Raw genomic sequence first — 17,026 nt, 5'->3', positions numbered from 1 at the left:
TAAAGCAGAGAAAACTATCTTAAAGCAAATTATTTTATTCCACTTGAAAAACCTCCAGTGAAAAAATTGAGATCACACAAATTTGCTGTAATGTGCTTGCAGGGAGGAAAATGATTGCAAGTGAGAGGGGTGGGAAAACATTTCAACAGAGTGATTACCAAGCCCAGCCCCAGTCTACCTCAAGTCGTTGCACATGCCACATGGGAGCTCCTACGATGACGGCCACCAGCCAGACCAGCCCTGCAAAACGTTAAGATCATTAGACTGCAACTCAGCAAAGCGAAATCCACCTGCGCTTAATTCTCTAACCATAAAGACTCCTTATGTTCAAGCGACCGCACCACTCGTTCCCTGGTGCAGTGCAATGGTCTCCTCACATTTCCCACTCTACCCTCAAAATTGTCACTGGAACATAAAGAGCAGACTTTTGGACACAATGGGAGAAGGAGAGGGAGGGATGATTTTCGAGAATAGCGCTGAAACATATACATTACATATGTAAAACAGGTAGCCAGTGGGAGTTTGATATCTGCCTGACACAGGGAACCCAACCTGGAGGGAAGGAGCGGGGAGCGAGGTGAGGGGGGTCAGGAGGGAGGGGACGCCTGTATGCCTATGGCCGATCCACCCTGATGTACAGCAAAACCACCACAGTGTAATTATCCTCCAATTAAAAGTAATTAAGTAACTAATTTAAAGAATAAAAAGCTGCTGCTGGATAAAGCGCAAATTCCTTAAAAGGGTCCCAGAGGTTCTCTACAACATCGCTTGCCTCTCTGTCTCCTGTGACACTTCAGTTCACATTCTTCACGCCCGAGTCCTCTCATGAGGAACTTACAGAATTGGTTTCAGTTTTCATTTCCCTCAGCAGGAACAGATCAGGCACCTACTGTTTGTTTGTTGAATGGATGAATAACCTAAATATGATAGAGTGAATTCTCTATAGCTTCTTAAAGTTGAAATTATATTTAAGGATAATTATATGAGCATTATTTTCTTGTTTACAAAACAAACATGTATAACATCAAAACCAGAGTACTTTTTCCAAATTTCCCGTTTTCCATGAGTTTGTTGAGGGGATTACTTTAACGATGCATTCCTTAGCAAAGAACAAAAGAGAATCTTAACATACCAGGGCAGGGCCAGAACCAAGAGCCCTGTTTTTGAAGAAAATTTCCCAGCTCAAACTCTGCTTGCTCTTTCGGTATTGAGTGGGAGCATTAAAAAAACAAAAAACAAAAAACAAAAACACTGCATTGCTGTAGATCTCAAGGAACTGAGACCCGCTTAAACTGTGATTGGAATTTATTATAAAGATACACACGGACTGACACCACCCATAGAAAGTTATCATGAATCAGTGATTCAAGGTTGTCCTCAGGCTCACAGATCATTGTCTCTGTTTCTGTCCCCTCTCCCCCTGCATTGCTACACACATCCATTCTCTCCTAGTCTAATCATTATTTTATTATGTTATCTCATATCCAGTCATTTTTCCAGTCTTTAGTAGGAACTCTGGAGGAATTGAGCCTACCTGGCTCAGGTCATTGCCAATTCTCTTGACTGCAGTGCCTGCTCAGTGATAGAAGGGCCATAACTGGTATAACCTGGGCAAGGAAGCCTAGCAGGTTCTGCCGGCTGAGGCATGGGTGGGTTCATCTAGAGGGCGGAAGTGACAGAGTCAGAGGGAGACGTCAGTCAGCGCTGCAGGAGAGCCTCCTGGGGAGATGAATCTTCTTGATTTAAACGCCTTTCTGTCTCCTATGACTTTTCTGAGTAGGAACTGCCTTGGCTGCCTATTATCAACTTTGCCTTCAAATGTCAAAACTCTCTTTCCTTCTCTATCCTTTTTTAATAACTTCCGCCCTCCATGTATTTCTTTCCTAACCCTCTTTTCACACCCACATGCTGTTTTCAGATGTTCTGATGGTGGAAACATGTCAATTATTAAAAGCCAAGAGGTCTTTGAATTCTTTTTCAGGGAGAATGTGACATAAATTTTAAAATAACTAACAATTTTCCCCTCTATGGGCTTATCTATTCAATTCAAACTATTTCAAAGAGTTTAGTGTAGCAAAACCTTCAGGAGTTCTTTCTGTAACTCTACTATCCCATAATGGCTAAATTCTTACAGCAGAAATAAATGTTTACTCATTCCTCTCAAGTGACGTATTAGTAAAAATTGCTCTCTTTGATTATCATATTAGTTGTTCCGAAACCTCTGGTTATTCAGCTGTAATGCATTCAAATCACTGAGAACCACATTAAAGTTTTAAATGGCTCAATTATAATTACCAAATAAAGAAATTTTTCCATTTCACTGCACTAGGCTTTAGGACATTGCTTTCGGTTTACATACATCACAGGACATATGGTGATTCAGAAACGGTTACTGCAAGCTGGGGGTCCAGGAGTGCCTGAAGCACAATTAGGATGTGAATGAAATCCACCTTTGCCAGGCATCTCTGGCACTCGGGACCCAGGGTCCTCACAGGTCCTGCCGCCTTCTGCTGTTGTGCACTCCGCACTGAGACCCGTCTAGGCAGCACCCACGTTCCCCACTCCTCTAAACATACCTTCCTGGCCTCTGTCAAAACCTACCTGCTGAAATCTACTTGCTTCTTACCTCAGGATGACAGCTGACTAATCTAATGAATATTCTTATGGAGATGCCACTGATAGACGATCTTAGATCAGCTGTATGCCTCTGCGTGTTAAGGCGTTTCAGTCATATCTGACTCTTTGCACGCTATGGATGGTCGCCCACCAGGCTCCTCTGTCCATGGGATTCTCCAGGCAAGAATACTGGCGTGGGTTGCCACGCCCTCCTCCAGGGAATCTTCCTGACCCAGGGATTGAACCCACATCTCTTATGCCTACCTGCACTGGTAGGCGGGTTCTTTACCACTAGCGCCAGCTTAAAAAGTTAAGAACAGCAACTCAGGGAAATCGGAGAGGAGAGATTTTCAGTGCTAGGCTAGGTCTCAAGGAAAGAGGGGAGGGGAGCAGGAAGTTTGGGGATGACTGAAACCCTGAAATGACACCCCAATGCCTACAAGACAGACAGGCGGTTCCTCCTCTAGTTCATAAACATGGCTCATGTTACAGAGATTCTCTGTGTTCTGAAATGAAGCACAGCTTTAATACTGCCAGGGGCATGTTCTCACCCAGCATCGTGAAGGCCCTGCGGTTGGTGTACTGCCACTTCATTTTAAAAGGATGCACGAGCCCCTGGTGTCTCTCCACAGCAATGCAGGTCATCGTGAGGGTTTCTGTCACGACAGCGGTGGACTGGACAAATGGCACCATCTTGCAAATGAAGGCACCTGCAGCAAGGAACCAGGACAAGTTAAGCAGCAACGGGAATCGAAGTATTATCTGTCTCTTTGTCATCATCACAGTGAATTAGTTCTGAGCCTCTGTTTAAAAGTTTTATGACTATAATTACACAGTAGACACAAAATAATTGAGAAAGTTGGCACTGGTCAAGTTCCTAAATGATGTGTAATTATGTATAGCGGGATGATGAGAGGACAAGTAAGTATCTGGCCATTGACAATAAGCAGAAGAAAATCAGTGTGACCCTTCTTTGAGAAAAAGCAAAGTCTGTATTGGCCGATTTCCTGGGGTCTAAACCACAAAGTGGTTCTTCATTCTTTCTTGATTTTTTCACCAAAGACTCTCTAACTTCTTCTTTTATCTCTTATTGTCCTTTGACTTCCTGTCCAAGACTTAATATGCAGATTATACCATTATGCTCTTAACTGATTTCACATTCTCTGATGCAAAGGTCTCAAAGTCTGTGAGCATACTTCATTTGATATACATAATATTTTAAATAAAAATATCTGAATGCATTGCCTGCATTTAAAAATTTCGTACACTGTGTGTCCAGCCCCCTCACCATTGGTATTTGTGAGAAATGGTCTGACATGTCTTCTCTTGAATCCACGCTGCTCACCAATACCAAATTAATTACTTTGAACTATCTGAAAAGCAGAAGCTCAGGAAGTATAAAAAGTTGGAAGAGACTTCAGTTCACTTGCTCTAACCAGAGATCTCTTGTCCTCCTCTCCCAAACGCTCTGCCTGGCTCTGCTTAGAGACCCAAGGAAGGCCTCCTTGCTGGCACATCCTCACTTCGGGTCTTCACATGACTTTTCCTTCTGCTTGGAATGTTCTTCCCCAGAATAGTGCTCACACCCTTCAGCGAAGTCTTTGCTCGGATGTCACCCTCTCAATGAGGCTGACCTACCAGAACAACCCTGTTGCCATGACAGCATGTCCCTTGCCACCTCCTCTCATTCCTCCTCTCTTATTCTATCTTTTCCAGTAACTCTTCCAATTCCAACATGCTATGCAATTTACTGACTTGTTTTCCTGTTTATTGAAAGTTTCCCCACCCCTGTGCATGCATGCTTGGTCACTTCAGTTCATGTCTGACTCTTTGTGACCCTGTGGATCCTAGCCCGTCAGGCTCCTCTGTTCATGGGATTCTCCAGGCAAGAATCCCGGAGTGGGTTGCCATGCCCTCCTGCAGGGGACCTTCCTGACCCTGTGTCTTCTTCTTCTCCTGTGTCTCCTGCGTTGGCAAGTGGGTTCTTTACTGCCAGCGGCACCTGGGAAGCCCTTCCCCAGCCTTCTAGGATGCAAACACTCTGAGAGTAAGGGTTTTTGTCTCCTTTCGCACTGACGTGTTCCAAGCACTGAGAATGGCACACGGAAGGCTCTCAACTGGCATTCACTCAGCTGAAGAGGATGAGTGACTAGCAAGCTCTTAACCTTGTTAAACTGACATCATTCAACTTTGGAGAGGCTCTCGCTGGGAAAGGATCTTTCACTAATTCCATCCACTTCTTCTAATTTTTCTTTCTAAGAGTCCTAGAATTAACCAACTATATTTCCCAAACAGCAGCTCTTCATATATTTAAAAGATACTTTTATGTCACCCTTAAGTCTTTTCCAGTTGCCCCAGCTATTCCTCATGACATGCTCTTCAGATCTTTCAACTCCCTGGACACCTCCCATTGAACTTTCTCCAGTTTGTGACTATGTGGCCCAGAAGGGAACCCACCATGCTCAGGATGTGGCCTGGACAAGGCAGAAATAGAGCTGCACTGCTTCCCTGGGTCTGAACATCCTCTTCTGTGAGTAACTGAAATACACATCAGTCCTTTATGCTAGAATTTTCAAATGGTTGGTGTCTGTTGAACTTGAAGTCAATTTGAAATGAATTGGATCCATTTAACAGAAAATTTCTGTTAACTCAAGATTTCCTTAATTTCCATCCTGTGATTTAGGTAAAAAAAAAAAAAAAGACCCGATATCGCTAGAGATACTTCCATTCTAATCCTTCTTGGAAGCTCCACACAGCAACCTAACAGCCTGTCCCACACACTCCCAATCTCTGTTCCAGCCCCTCAAATTCTGACCCTGTTCAAAGTTAAGGAACATCCTTTCCAGCAAGACAGTTTTGAGCTAAATACAGTAATTTATCAATACTTTCAGTACCCATATATTTCACTACTTGAACACTGACCATATTGTGAATGAAACAGCTTACCTCAAATCCTGTTTTGGATGTGACATTTGAATAAATGAATATATGACGAAATTATTCATCTGGGTATTTCTCCTCTTTTTTTTTTTTTGAGAATTTGATCAGAATTTCCTTGATTCTTTCAGCCAAATTGATTCTTTCAGAACAAAAGTTGGACAGGCTAAAGCTAAAGAAATACCAGAAGAGACTTCCCATGAAATGGACATGGATCCATTATCAACACATTTTAGATAAAACTACCCAAACAAAAATGATTGTTGTAGTGTTATCTCATTGTAATGCTATCCATCCGAAATCTACTCAACATGTCCATCACAATGGTATGGAATGGTGGTCAGCTGATTGCCTGATACTAGGATACACTCTGATCTTGATTCATCTAACCTATTAGTTAGTTACCCTAAACTTCTATTTCATCACTTTTGTAAAAAAGAACTAATAATACCCATCTGTTACAGGACCAATGTTTGTACTTCATAAAATGACATAAACATCCAGTACAAGAATAAATGGCAGCCTGATTAAAAGAATTGTGGTAAATTCAGTACATGTGGAACTGATAGATTCTTTGTGGCTAAATGTCCCATTAAAGAACATATATTTCAATAGCATATTTTGCAGATAAATATATTGCAGCTCAAAGGAGTTGTGATTTGCTCATGTCCAGAGAGCTGTTTAGTGACAAAAGGAAGGCATGAATCCAGGTCGTCTGACTCCAGCTCTTTCCACTACGTCACCTTCACTTATCTGAACACATCCATGCTATGTGGCTGTTTTCTTGTCTACACGCTCAAAATTCATCTGTTTAATGATCCATTTGAAAATTTTGTATCAAGAGGAGTTCTGTAATTTGTCCCTGTAACCTTTTTATGAATCTAGACAGCATTTGCCCAACTCATTACTTCTGATATTTCTCCAATCAATTTTCTAAGAAATTACTGAGAAGTTTTTTTGATCACACCTCCAACTGTCTTCAGTGTTGTGGCATATAATTTATCTGCCCGGAAGATGTGAGTTGTTTTAAAAATAGGTAGATGCTCTTTTGCTATTTACTCACTTACACCAGATCTTTATTTTCATTCTAGCCATTTTTGTCTTGCCCTTTTTAATTTGGAGGTCGCTTTCCAAGATCGGGAAGACTTTGAGAGCTTTGCTTTCTCCCTCTGCCTTTCATTGAGTTTCATCAATGGCCTTCCCTTTTGTTTTCAGCTCCTAGTTCTAATGACAAATGTTTCTGATGTCTCTACAGTTGGCCTGTTCTACATCTCAGCATTCCCAGTGTGAACTGAATAGGTCTGTTATTTTGCTAGAATGTGTCCCTTATGACACTTCTTTCCACCAATGGCAATTGGGATAATAACCCAGAATTTCCTACAGAGGGCATTGTTTTCTTGGGATGTCCTTCCCTTTTGTTCTTAAGGGATTATCTGATCTTAACATAAGAACTGTGTTTCTTAGAGCCTGCCTGAATGGCTATTTCTCTTATTTTTAAAATGTGAATTATGATTATTTATATTTATTTATTTAGCTGAGCCCTGTGGCTTGTGGGTCAGTTTCCTGACCAGGGATCAAACCTGGGTCCTGGCAGTGAAAGTTCTGAGTCCAAACCTCTAGACTGCCAAGAAATTCCCTATTTCTTGCATTTTGATTGTTTACCATCCACCTTCATTTCCTAATAGAAGTACAATTTCCTCTTGTGCAGGAACTCTCTTCTACTTGGGAAGGTTACGGAAGAGGCCCTACGAGAGAAGACAAGGCAAACGCAGGATGCATTCTCTCAAAGAATCTATTGGCTCCAAACATGCCACATTTATCTCAGTTCTTTTAACTTGCTGAGAGACTGCAGTGAAGATGGAAGGGAGATTTGAGGTGGTGGGCCCTGTGCTCACCAGGTCATGAGCATGAACAGAACACTGTTAATTATGGCTGCTCACCTCTGTGCACCCTGCCTGTTGCAGGTCCTTCCTACAGATTCACTGATCCCATGAACCTCCAACATCTTTCTGGTATATCCCCTTCTCTTAAGCTACTTTGCTATCAACTGTAGACCAAGTAAACTTATTTGGCTACTTCTCTTTCATTACTTTTTCTCTGGAAGGTAGAGTTCCTAAAATGTAGAATACTCTGGTCAGCATTCCTTCTGGGTGTATTGCTAAGGCTTAGATAGCAGTCCAGATCCTACTGTTACAGTTTGCTTCCATTGTTGTTCCATTTCTGCTACATCAAATTCTTGCTCAAGAATTTACAATAATTCTCCTTTGCCTATTGGATTAGGAACAAATTTTTTGATTAAATATTTATTTCCTTCTTTATTTATTGCCTTCTTTCCTGGTGGATCCCACCTGCAATGCGGGAGACCTGGGTTCAATCTCTGAGTTGGGAAGACCCCCTGGAGGCGGGCATGGCAACTCATTCCAGTATTCTTGCCTGGAGAATCCCCATGGACAGAGGAGCCTGGTGGGCTACAGTCCACGGGGCCGCAATGAGTTGGACACGACTGAGCGACTAAGCACAGAAAGCCTTCTTTTTACCACCTTTTTATACAACTTAATTTTCCAGAAAATGAATTCTTTGCTCTGGATATGAATGATATCCACTCTTCTACTTACCCACACCTGTCCTCACCTCCTACCATATGCAGTGTAGGTCTCAATGATTCAAATTGAAACAAGATCTCATTATTTCTAAAAATGATACTTGGAAATTGAAAACAACTTGGCCAGTATTTGTTTTCATGCTTGGGTAATAGTGACTTTAAAAAGGATCCAAGTGGAAAGGACAGAGGGAAAAACAACCAGAGTTTTCATACTTAGAAAAGATTAAAAACATTCCTTTATCAATTTAGAAAATGGTAGAATGAGCTATGACTGCATGAAATGATGATAACTATGATGATGTCTGTGAATAATTTATTCCAAGGTTGATAATGAACAAAATGAATAGACATTTGCAGTTTTAAAGAAAAGATTACTTTATACAACCACTATTTGAAACAATAGTCTAACAAACTACAAAACAATCTGGCATTTAATTTCCTGTACAAAAAAATTAAGTCATTTTCAAACGATTGATGCATCCTGTCTCATTATGGCTGTTTTTAGTTTTTTTCTACAGCATTTCTTAAGCAGCTAGCTGCTAATAAACAAATTTACCAAATCCTGAATCCTAACTGCATTTCCCTCAACCACATCCAATGGTTGGGAACAATCTAAATACAGTCAGAGTCAGAATTGCTATACAACCTGTGGCTGAGAACCACAATGGAGCAGAACTGTGGAATTCCTTGGCAGGAAGGCCCTCCCAGCAAGGATCCAGGCTGAGGGTTTCCATCAGTGTTCCACGGAGCTCTGTGCTCTGCACGCAGGCTCTAGGACCTGCCAAGGAAGGCAGGGGGTTCTGAGCTCCATTCCTGCTGCAGCTGGATCGGCTCCAACTGCGTCCAGTTTAACGTAATGTGGTTCCAGCACATAAGTCACCGGCGATTTCAAAAAAGAAGTTAGACAACTCCAAAGTGGACTGGGAGATTCTGCCAATTTAAACCATAACAGACTACATTTTAAAACAGATATGTGACAAATCTCTCCTAGAATTTCAGCCCTCCTGATAATTACAGTTGATGCTTGAACAACATGGGGGTTAGGGCACTGCTCAGGGCACAGCTGATTATCAGAGAGTAAGTTCACAGTCAGCCTTCCACATTCAAGGATTCAATCAACCTTGGACTGTGCAGTACTGCTCTGTTCATTATTTGAAACTTTTGCATTTAAGTGGACCCTTGAAGTTCAAATCTGTGTTGTTCAAGGGTCAACTGTATCCCTAATTAGTGTAAGACCTTTACAAATTGATCTAGTAATTATCCTCTGATTGATGAACTTTCCGATAATGCTGCATCTGTGCAGCAGAAAAGAGGGAGGAACTGAGCCCAGGGAAAGGAAAGCCTGGGTCCCAGCGAAGGGGAAGGCTCAGAGGAGGCAGCAGGCACCTTGATCCTGCAGAGTAGAAGGGCAAGGAGAAAAATCTTACAGTTCCCAGGTGCCAAAAAGAGAGAGTCTCTATTAAGAGATGGTGGGAGGAGACTGACAGCAAGGGAGATAAGCCACTTTTTTTTTTCAGAATTTTTGATATACTTAGGGAAGGAGACAGAAGGCCCCCCGCTGGCTCTGAGAGGAAGCATGTCCATTTGGGATGCTATAACAGCTCATGGATGGGGTGACTTATAAAGGCAGAAATTTACTTCTCACAGCTGTTGAGGTTGGAAGCCTGAGGTCAAAGTGAACCTCATGGCTCAGGGAAGACCTTCAGGGTTGCAGACCTCTCACAGTGTCCTCACCTGGCAGAAAGGGCCAGAGAGCTTCATGGGATCTCTCTTACAAGAGCACAAATCCCACTCATGAGGGCTCTGCTCTCCTGACCTATTATTTTTTCTTTCTTTTTATTAATTGAAAACATCATGTAGAGTCACATGCAGTTCTAAGAAGTAATACAGATAGACCACTTGTATACTGCGCCCAGTTTTCCCCGCTGGTAACATTTTGTAAAACTACACAAATATCACAACCAAGACATCGACATTAATATAACCCACTGATCTCATTCAGATTTTGCTTGCACTCATTTGTGTTCTATGGGTTTTTATTAATAGGTTCATGTATCTGCCACCACAGCTAAGATACTGAATAGCTCCTCCCACTGCCCTTTTATAATCACACCCACGTCCCTCATGCCTCTGCCCCTCCCTGTCGCTAACCACTGGCAACCATTAGTCTGCTTTCCATTCCTAGAATTTTTCATTTCAAAAATATTATGTAAATATAGTAATATAGTAAATAACATTTTGGGATTGGCTTTTTTCTTTTAGCACTAACCCCTGAACACACATCCAAGTTGTGGCATCTATCAATAGCTTGTTCCTTTGTATGCTAATACGCCACAGAATGTATGTTCCACAGTTTGCTTAATTCATCCACTGAAGACCATCTGGGGCATTCCAGTTTTTTTTTTTTTCCAGTTTTTGACTATTACAAAAAAAGTTATGAATATTCATGCAAAAGTTTTGGTATGAACAAAATTTTTCATTTTTCTGGGATAAATACTCAAGAGTAATTCTCTGACTGCATGGTAATTGCATATTTAATTTTATAATAAATTGCAAAATTATTTTCCAGAATGGCTGTGTCATTTGACATTCCTGCTGGCAATGTATAAGTGATTCAGTTTCTCCATATCATTGCCAACATTCAATGTTGCCACTATTTTTTATTTTAGCCATTCTGATTTATGTGTATTGATATTGTGGTTTCAATTTTCAATTCCCTGATTTCTATAATGCTGAACATCTTTTCATGTATTCATTTGCCATCTGTATATTCTCTCTGATTAAATTTCTCTTTCTGTGTTTTGCCCATTTTCTGATTACACTGTCTTTTCACTGCTGAATTTTGAGAGTTCTTTATATATTCTAGATACAAGTATTTTGTAAGATATACATTTTGTATATATATTTTTTTCCATCTGTAGCTTGTGCTTTCACCTTCCCACATGAACTTTAACAGATCAAGTATTTAGTTTTGATGAGGTTCAAATTATCAGTTTTTCCTTTTATGCACTGAGCTTTTGGTGTCAGTTAAGAATCCTAGGAATTCTGTGCTTAGCTGTGTTCATTTTCTATGGTTCTCCCCAAAGTTTCATAGCCTTACATTTACTTTTAGGTCTATAATACATTCTGAGTAAATTTTTGTATAGTGTCAGATTTAAGATGAGTGTTTTTGTTTCACTTGTTTATTTTTGCCTACAAATGTCAACTGCTCCAGCACTGTTTGTGAAATAGGCATCTTTCCTCCATTGAGTCACACCTTTGTTAAAAATCACTGAGCATATTTGTGAAGGTCTATTTCTAAGTTCTCCATTCTGTTCCATTTATGTGTGCTTATCCCTCTGCCAATACCACACTGTTTTGATTACTTTATCTACATAAGAAATTTTGACAACAGGCAGAGGAAGTCCTTCCACTTCATTCTTCTTTGTCAAGATTACTTTAGCTCTTCTAGTCTCTGTGCCTATTATAAATTTTTGAACAAACTCATCGATGTTTTAAAAAATCCTTGCTAAGATTTTGATAGGAATTACTTTAAAACTATTGATCACTTTTGGGAAAACTGACATCATTAATATGTTGAGTATTCTAAACCATTAACACAGTATGTCTCACCATTTATTTATGTACTCTTTGATTTTCTTCATCTGCATTTTGTCATTTTCAAGCACATGGAATGGAAAACTGTATTGTGTTTACTGTATACCTAGGTATTTCATTTTCTTGGAGTAGTTGGAAGTAGTATGGTATTTTTCATTTCATTTCCTGCATGTTACTTGTTAATATAGAAATACCATCAAGTTTTGTGTGTTGATCTTGTATACTTTGACAATGATGAATTCACTTAATTCTCAGAGATTTTGGTAGATTCCCTGGGATGTTCTATGCTGAAAATAACGTCATCTGTAAATATATATTTCCTTTCCAAACTTAAAAATGTCTTTCATTTCTTTTCTTTTTTTTTTTTTTGCCTCCCTGCAGTGGCTTGAACTTCAAGCACTATATTACATAAGAGTGGTGAGTATAGATATCCTTTCTCTGTTCCAAGTCTAAGGAAAAAAATAAGTCTCTCACCATTACATGTGATGTTAGCCGTAGGTTTTCATAGCTATTCTTTATAAAGCAGATAGTCTCTCTATTACTAACTTGCTGAGAACTTTTATCTAAATGGATGTTGGATTTTGTCAAATGTTTTTGGTGTGTCATCTGCTATGCTTCTATGACTTTTCTTTAGCTTGTTGATCTGGTGGGTTACACTGATTTTTGAATGCTGAGTCACACTTTCAGACCTGGGATAAATTCCACTTATCATGTGTATAATCCTTATTATACACTGTTGGATTCTGTCTGCTGATATACTGAGCATTTTTATCTCTAAGTTCGTGAGAGACGTTGGTTTGCAGTTTTCTTTTCATTGTACTGTCTTTGTCTAGTTTATTTACCAGGGAAAAAAATGCCTCAGAAAATGGTTTAGGAAGTGCTCTTTCCTCTTCTATTTTCAGGAAGAGGTTGTGTAAAAGTAGTAATTCTTCTTGGTATATTTGGCAGAATTCTCCAGTGAAACCATCTGGGCTGGGAGATTTTTTCGGGGGTAGGGGCAGCTTTGTGGGTGCAAACTAATTGTGTCTCTTCCTTTTAAGAATATCTTTTTAGTCAAAGAATTATGAGCAAATGTTTCAAAATCCAAAGGGCTACAGTAAAAAAGAATGGGTCTCTCCCACCCCCACTCACCTGCTGTCTTCCTTCCAACAATTGTGTTGCATTTTTCTGTCAGGCACCTTTACATCTCTAATCAAACTGCTTTTGGTTCTTCATTTACTGATTTTAGATGGTCTGTATTGACTTTCTTCTAGGAAAGATGGGCTTTTAGTTCACTTTAATCACCTCCTACGTCTGCTTCTCCTTTTAGTTTTCTTATAGTTACAACACTTTCTTCAATAATTTCTTTGAAAAGATTTTGAGAAAGTGTGCTTCCTAAATTCAAGTATGTGTTTCCCCCTATCTTTGACTCATAAAGTAATATACTTAACATGCTATTCCTTGGTCTCTCAGCTTCCAACAGTTTATCTTGTCCCTCACTTTGTAAGATGATAATACTTCACCTCCTCGCATCACCTCCTTCCTCCTTTTCTTCCTCTCTTCTTCCCTACGCCTTTACATGTACTTTATCAAGACTAATAGCTTTTCATTCTGTTTCATAGCCATGTTAAGTCTTCTGCACTTGGCCTACATTTTAATTATGAAAGATTAAAACTATAAACAGCATTTTAATTAGTATGACTATGACTATTTAGATATTTTAAGTACAAAGCCAGTATGTATGCTCTAAATACATTTCTCTTTCTCTGATTTTATAGTCATGATCCTTGTGAGTTTACTTACTGCTCTAAAGTATGCCATAATTTAATGTGTTTTTGATCAGGGCTATGCTCTTTTATATTTTCATTTATTTCATTTTTCGGACACGACTGAACGACTTCACTTTCATTCGCTTTTACTTTAATTGTGTGTCCAACTCTTTGAGACCCCATGGACTGTAGCCCATCACGCTCCTCTGTTCATGGAATTCTCCAGGCAAGAATACTGTAGAGGGTTGCCATTCCCTTCTTCAGGGGATCTTTCCAACCCAGGGATTGAACCCAGGCTCCTGCATTGCAGGCAGATTCTTTACCATTTGAGCCACCAGGGAAGCCCCAAAGACATGACCTTTCTTCATTGTATCTTAGATTTTCTTATCTATAAAATGCAAATGACGAAACACTACTTGTTTCAGAGGACTCTTTGAGGATTAAATGAAATCATATATACAATGTGTTTAAAATAATCTCTAGCGCCAGTGGAATAGCATTCATGAGTGTTAGCTACATTGACTGTCATCATCATCATCATCATCATCATTTTTACTATTACACCTCAACTTTTCACATAATATATTCACTACCTGGAATAAATTCTAGTTTTTCTTTTTCTTTTTATAAAAATTTTATTGGCACACAATTGATATACAACGTTATATTAGTTTCAGGTGTATAGCAAAGTGTATCAGTTATAAAATACATATATTCACTCTTTTTAAGATTCTTTTCCATATAGGATATTAGAGTATTGAGTGGAGTTCTCTCTGCTATATAGTAGGTCCTTATTCGTTACCTATTTTTCTAACATTTTTTCTTTTAAAACTTTCCCCTAGAACACTACTGATTTCCAATTTTGATGACTGCAGTTCTTTATGTATTTAAGATTGCTCCATAGCCATAATTTTGAAATTCATTAGAATGGATACCCTCTCCACTGTTCCTTTTATTTCATGGCTACTTCTTGCATATCATCTTCATTTTGCATGAATCTTTTTCACATAACTTCTTCAAAATAATGAGTTTAAAGTAAGTTCTTGCTTATCAGAAAGTGGCTATAATTTGACTTAAATTCAATATCATCTTCCTTTGGAATCTTGAACATCTTGCTTTATTGATCTCTAGCATCCACTTTTGGTGTTAACATATTGATACCATCAGACTGATGTTTCCTCCCTTATGAGTGCCCTGGTTAGTATCTGGAAGCTTTTATTGATCTCTTTGCGTTTGGACTCTGAAGCGCTATGGGGACATGTGTTGAGGCTTTTGGCCCATTTATTCTTCTGCTCTCTGTGTGCTTTCTGAACTTGGAAACTTCTGACTCCCTTATCTCTGTGTTTTATCTCTGTTTTGTTCATTTTTTTTGGGGGGGGGTGAAACTCATTAATCAGATTTTGGAATTCCAGGGTGTATCTCCCTTGTTGAATGTCTTTTGTTTATACATATTTTTTACCTTATAAATTCTCTTTGTCCTTTTGGTCCACATTGTAAAAATTTTCTTGTCTTTATCTTCCAAGTAAATTCAGTAATCATATTTTCACTTTTAAGAGCTTTTCTTATTCTCAAATTGTTTCTTTTCAGAAATGCTTGCTCTTGAATTATGAAGTCAATATCTTCTTAAATCAAGACACCTCCCACTTATCATCAGTAACTCATTCATGAAAACGAGACATTCTGAGTGAAAATGTGCACTCGGAGCCTACTCCCTATTATTTGGAGTTCCAAATTAAACTTACAACAGAATTCCTTAAGTGTAACTAAAACATAGAGACTGTTTAAAGCATAAAACTAAAACATAAGTCATCATTTAGCATGCAAAAGTGCTTAAAATATTGTTTCCAACCACAAAAGCAATTAGAATGTCTTTATCAAATGGTTTCTGTACATGTATGTATGTATGTACATTTCTGTATGCAGCATTTTCATGGTACATCATGAATATTTTTTTCCAACAAGTCATAGCAACAAGCACACAGAAATTAATGAATATGTGAGAAAAATTCAGGTATAATTTGTAACAAAAACAGGACAATCACCTTGGATGACCTGTTACCCATGAAGAAAGGAACAGACTGGAAATTTGAAGAAAGTTGAGAAGCGAGGAGGGCTGCAGTGTAATCATTGTTATTGATTGTGGACAGTGATATCATGGGTAAGTTGGGGTACAAAGGTGCAATTTCAAGCAAACTGTAAAATTCAGAAGGTGTCAGTTTTTTTTTTTTTTAATATCACCTCTGTGCTCAGGTAGACTCCTGAATGAATCTTCAGGGGAGATAGTTGATATTTTAGGATGAAAAATTTCAGAATAAAGCTTTACTTACTCTCCTCTAGTCTTATTTCATGGTGCTATAAGAAATATCTGGCAGTAATATCTCCACCAAGTTCAAAGATAATGATTATCATTGTATTTGCAGAATCCACAAATAATTTTTAGCAAGCAGTATCTAGTGGTTTAATTGAATACCTTCTGGTTACAACTGTGATTAAATTTTTCAGACTAATATTCTGAACAACTTCAGTACTTGTTAATTTCTCTTCATGCAATTAAAGAATTCAATATCTTGTCCAGTGACCTCCTTGCAAAGCAAGTCTCCTTTTCAAGACTAATAATTGCAAAGAATGGCTCTGTCACAAAGAATGTGTGATGTCCTTAGTTGCTCTGTTGTGTCTGACTCTTTGCGACCCCATGGACTGTAGCTTGCCAGGCTTCTCTATCCATGGGGATTCTCGAGACAAGAATACTGGAGTGGGTTGCCATGCCCTCCTTCAAGGAATCTTCCCAACTCAGGGACTGAACCCAGGTCTCCTGCACTGCAGCAGATCCTTTACCATCTGAGCCACCAGCGAAGCCCAAGAGTACTGAAATGGGTAGCCTATCCCTTCTCCAGGGGAACTTACCGATCCAGGCATCGAACTAGGGTCTTTTGTATTGCAGGCAGGTTCTTTACCAGCTGAGCTACCTAGGAAGTCATGAGAATGTGTGAAATGGAGTGGTTTCTTTTATTAGTGTCAGCTACATTCTCTATACACATCCCTTTGTGGACACTAGGCATGCTGTTCAAAATATCCATGATTTTGATGTTCTACCAAGTGTATTTGGAATATAGCTTGAGAATTTTTATTTTATAGATAAATCATTTTGTTTAAAATCTTTTATTAAGTTTTGGGACAAATTTTTTCTTGTGTAAAATCAGCTAAAAAAAAAAAAGGTGTTGTATTTATTGTAGAAGTTTGAGACTTAAAAACCAATAGGAATTCCACTAGGAAAATATCAAATGAGGAGACATTCTTCAGAATATGTAGGTATAAACATACTACTTAGAATTTTTCTAATCTATAAATCACCCATTTATTCTAGTTACATTTATCTGTTTGCCTTATTCCCTTTTATTCTGCAAACTTTCTTCAACTGCCTAACAATCCTGGGTTGCCTTTACACATTTAAGAATGGAGCAACATGAAAGACTTCTGGCTTCTCTGTGTGCATGAGCTGGAGTTGTCCTCAGAAAGACTTTGATTT

General features: G+C 39.0%; 1 protein-coding gene across 1 annotated transcript in view; it reads right to left on the bottom strand.

Moving 5' to 3' along the window:
* QRFPR (pyroglutamylated RFamide peptide receptor) overlaps window positions 1–17,026 on the bottom strand; it is a 51,309-nt gene that overhangs the window by 9,919 nt on the left and 24,364 nt on the right. The window contains exons 2-3 of the mRNA XM_043438818.1: window positions 3,168–3,326; window positions 179–240 (exon numbers count right to left, since the gene is read on the bottom strand). Of these exons, the coding sequence (XP_043294753.1) occupies window positions 179–240; window positions 3,168–3,326 (221 nt within the window). The remainder of the gene's footprint in view (window positions 1–178; window positions 241–3,167; window positions 3,327–17,026) is intronic.

This window comes from Cervus canadensis, chromosome 19, assembly GCF_019320065.1.
Source record: "Cervus canadensis isolate Bull #8, Minnesota chromosome 19, ASM1932006v1, whole genome shotgun sequence".
In the NCBI taxonomy this organism is placed as follows: domain Eukaryota; kingdom Metazoa; phylum Chordata; class Mammalia; order Artiodactyla; family Cervidae; genus Cervus; species Cervus canadensis.
Note: the sequence above shows the minus strand (reverse complement) of the source record. Positions and strands in the feature narration are given on the sequence as shown.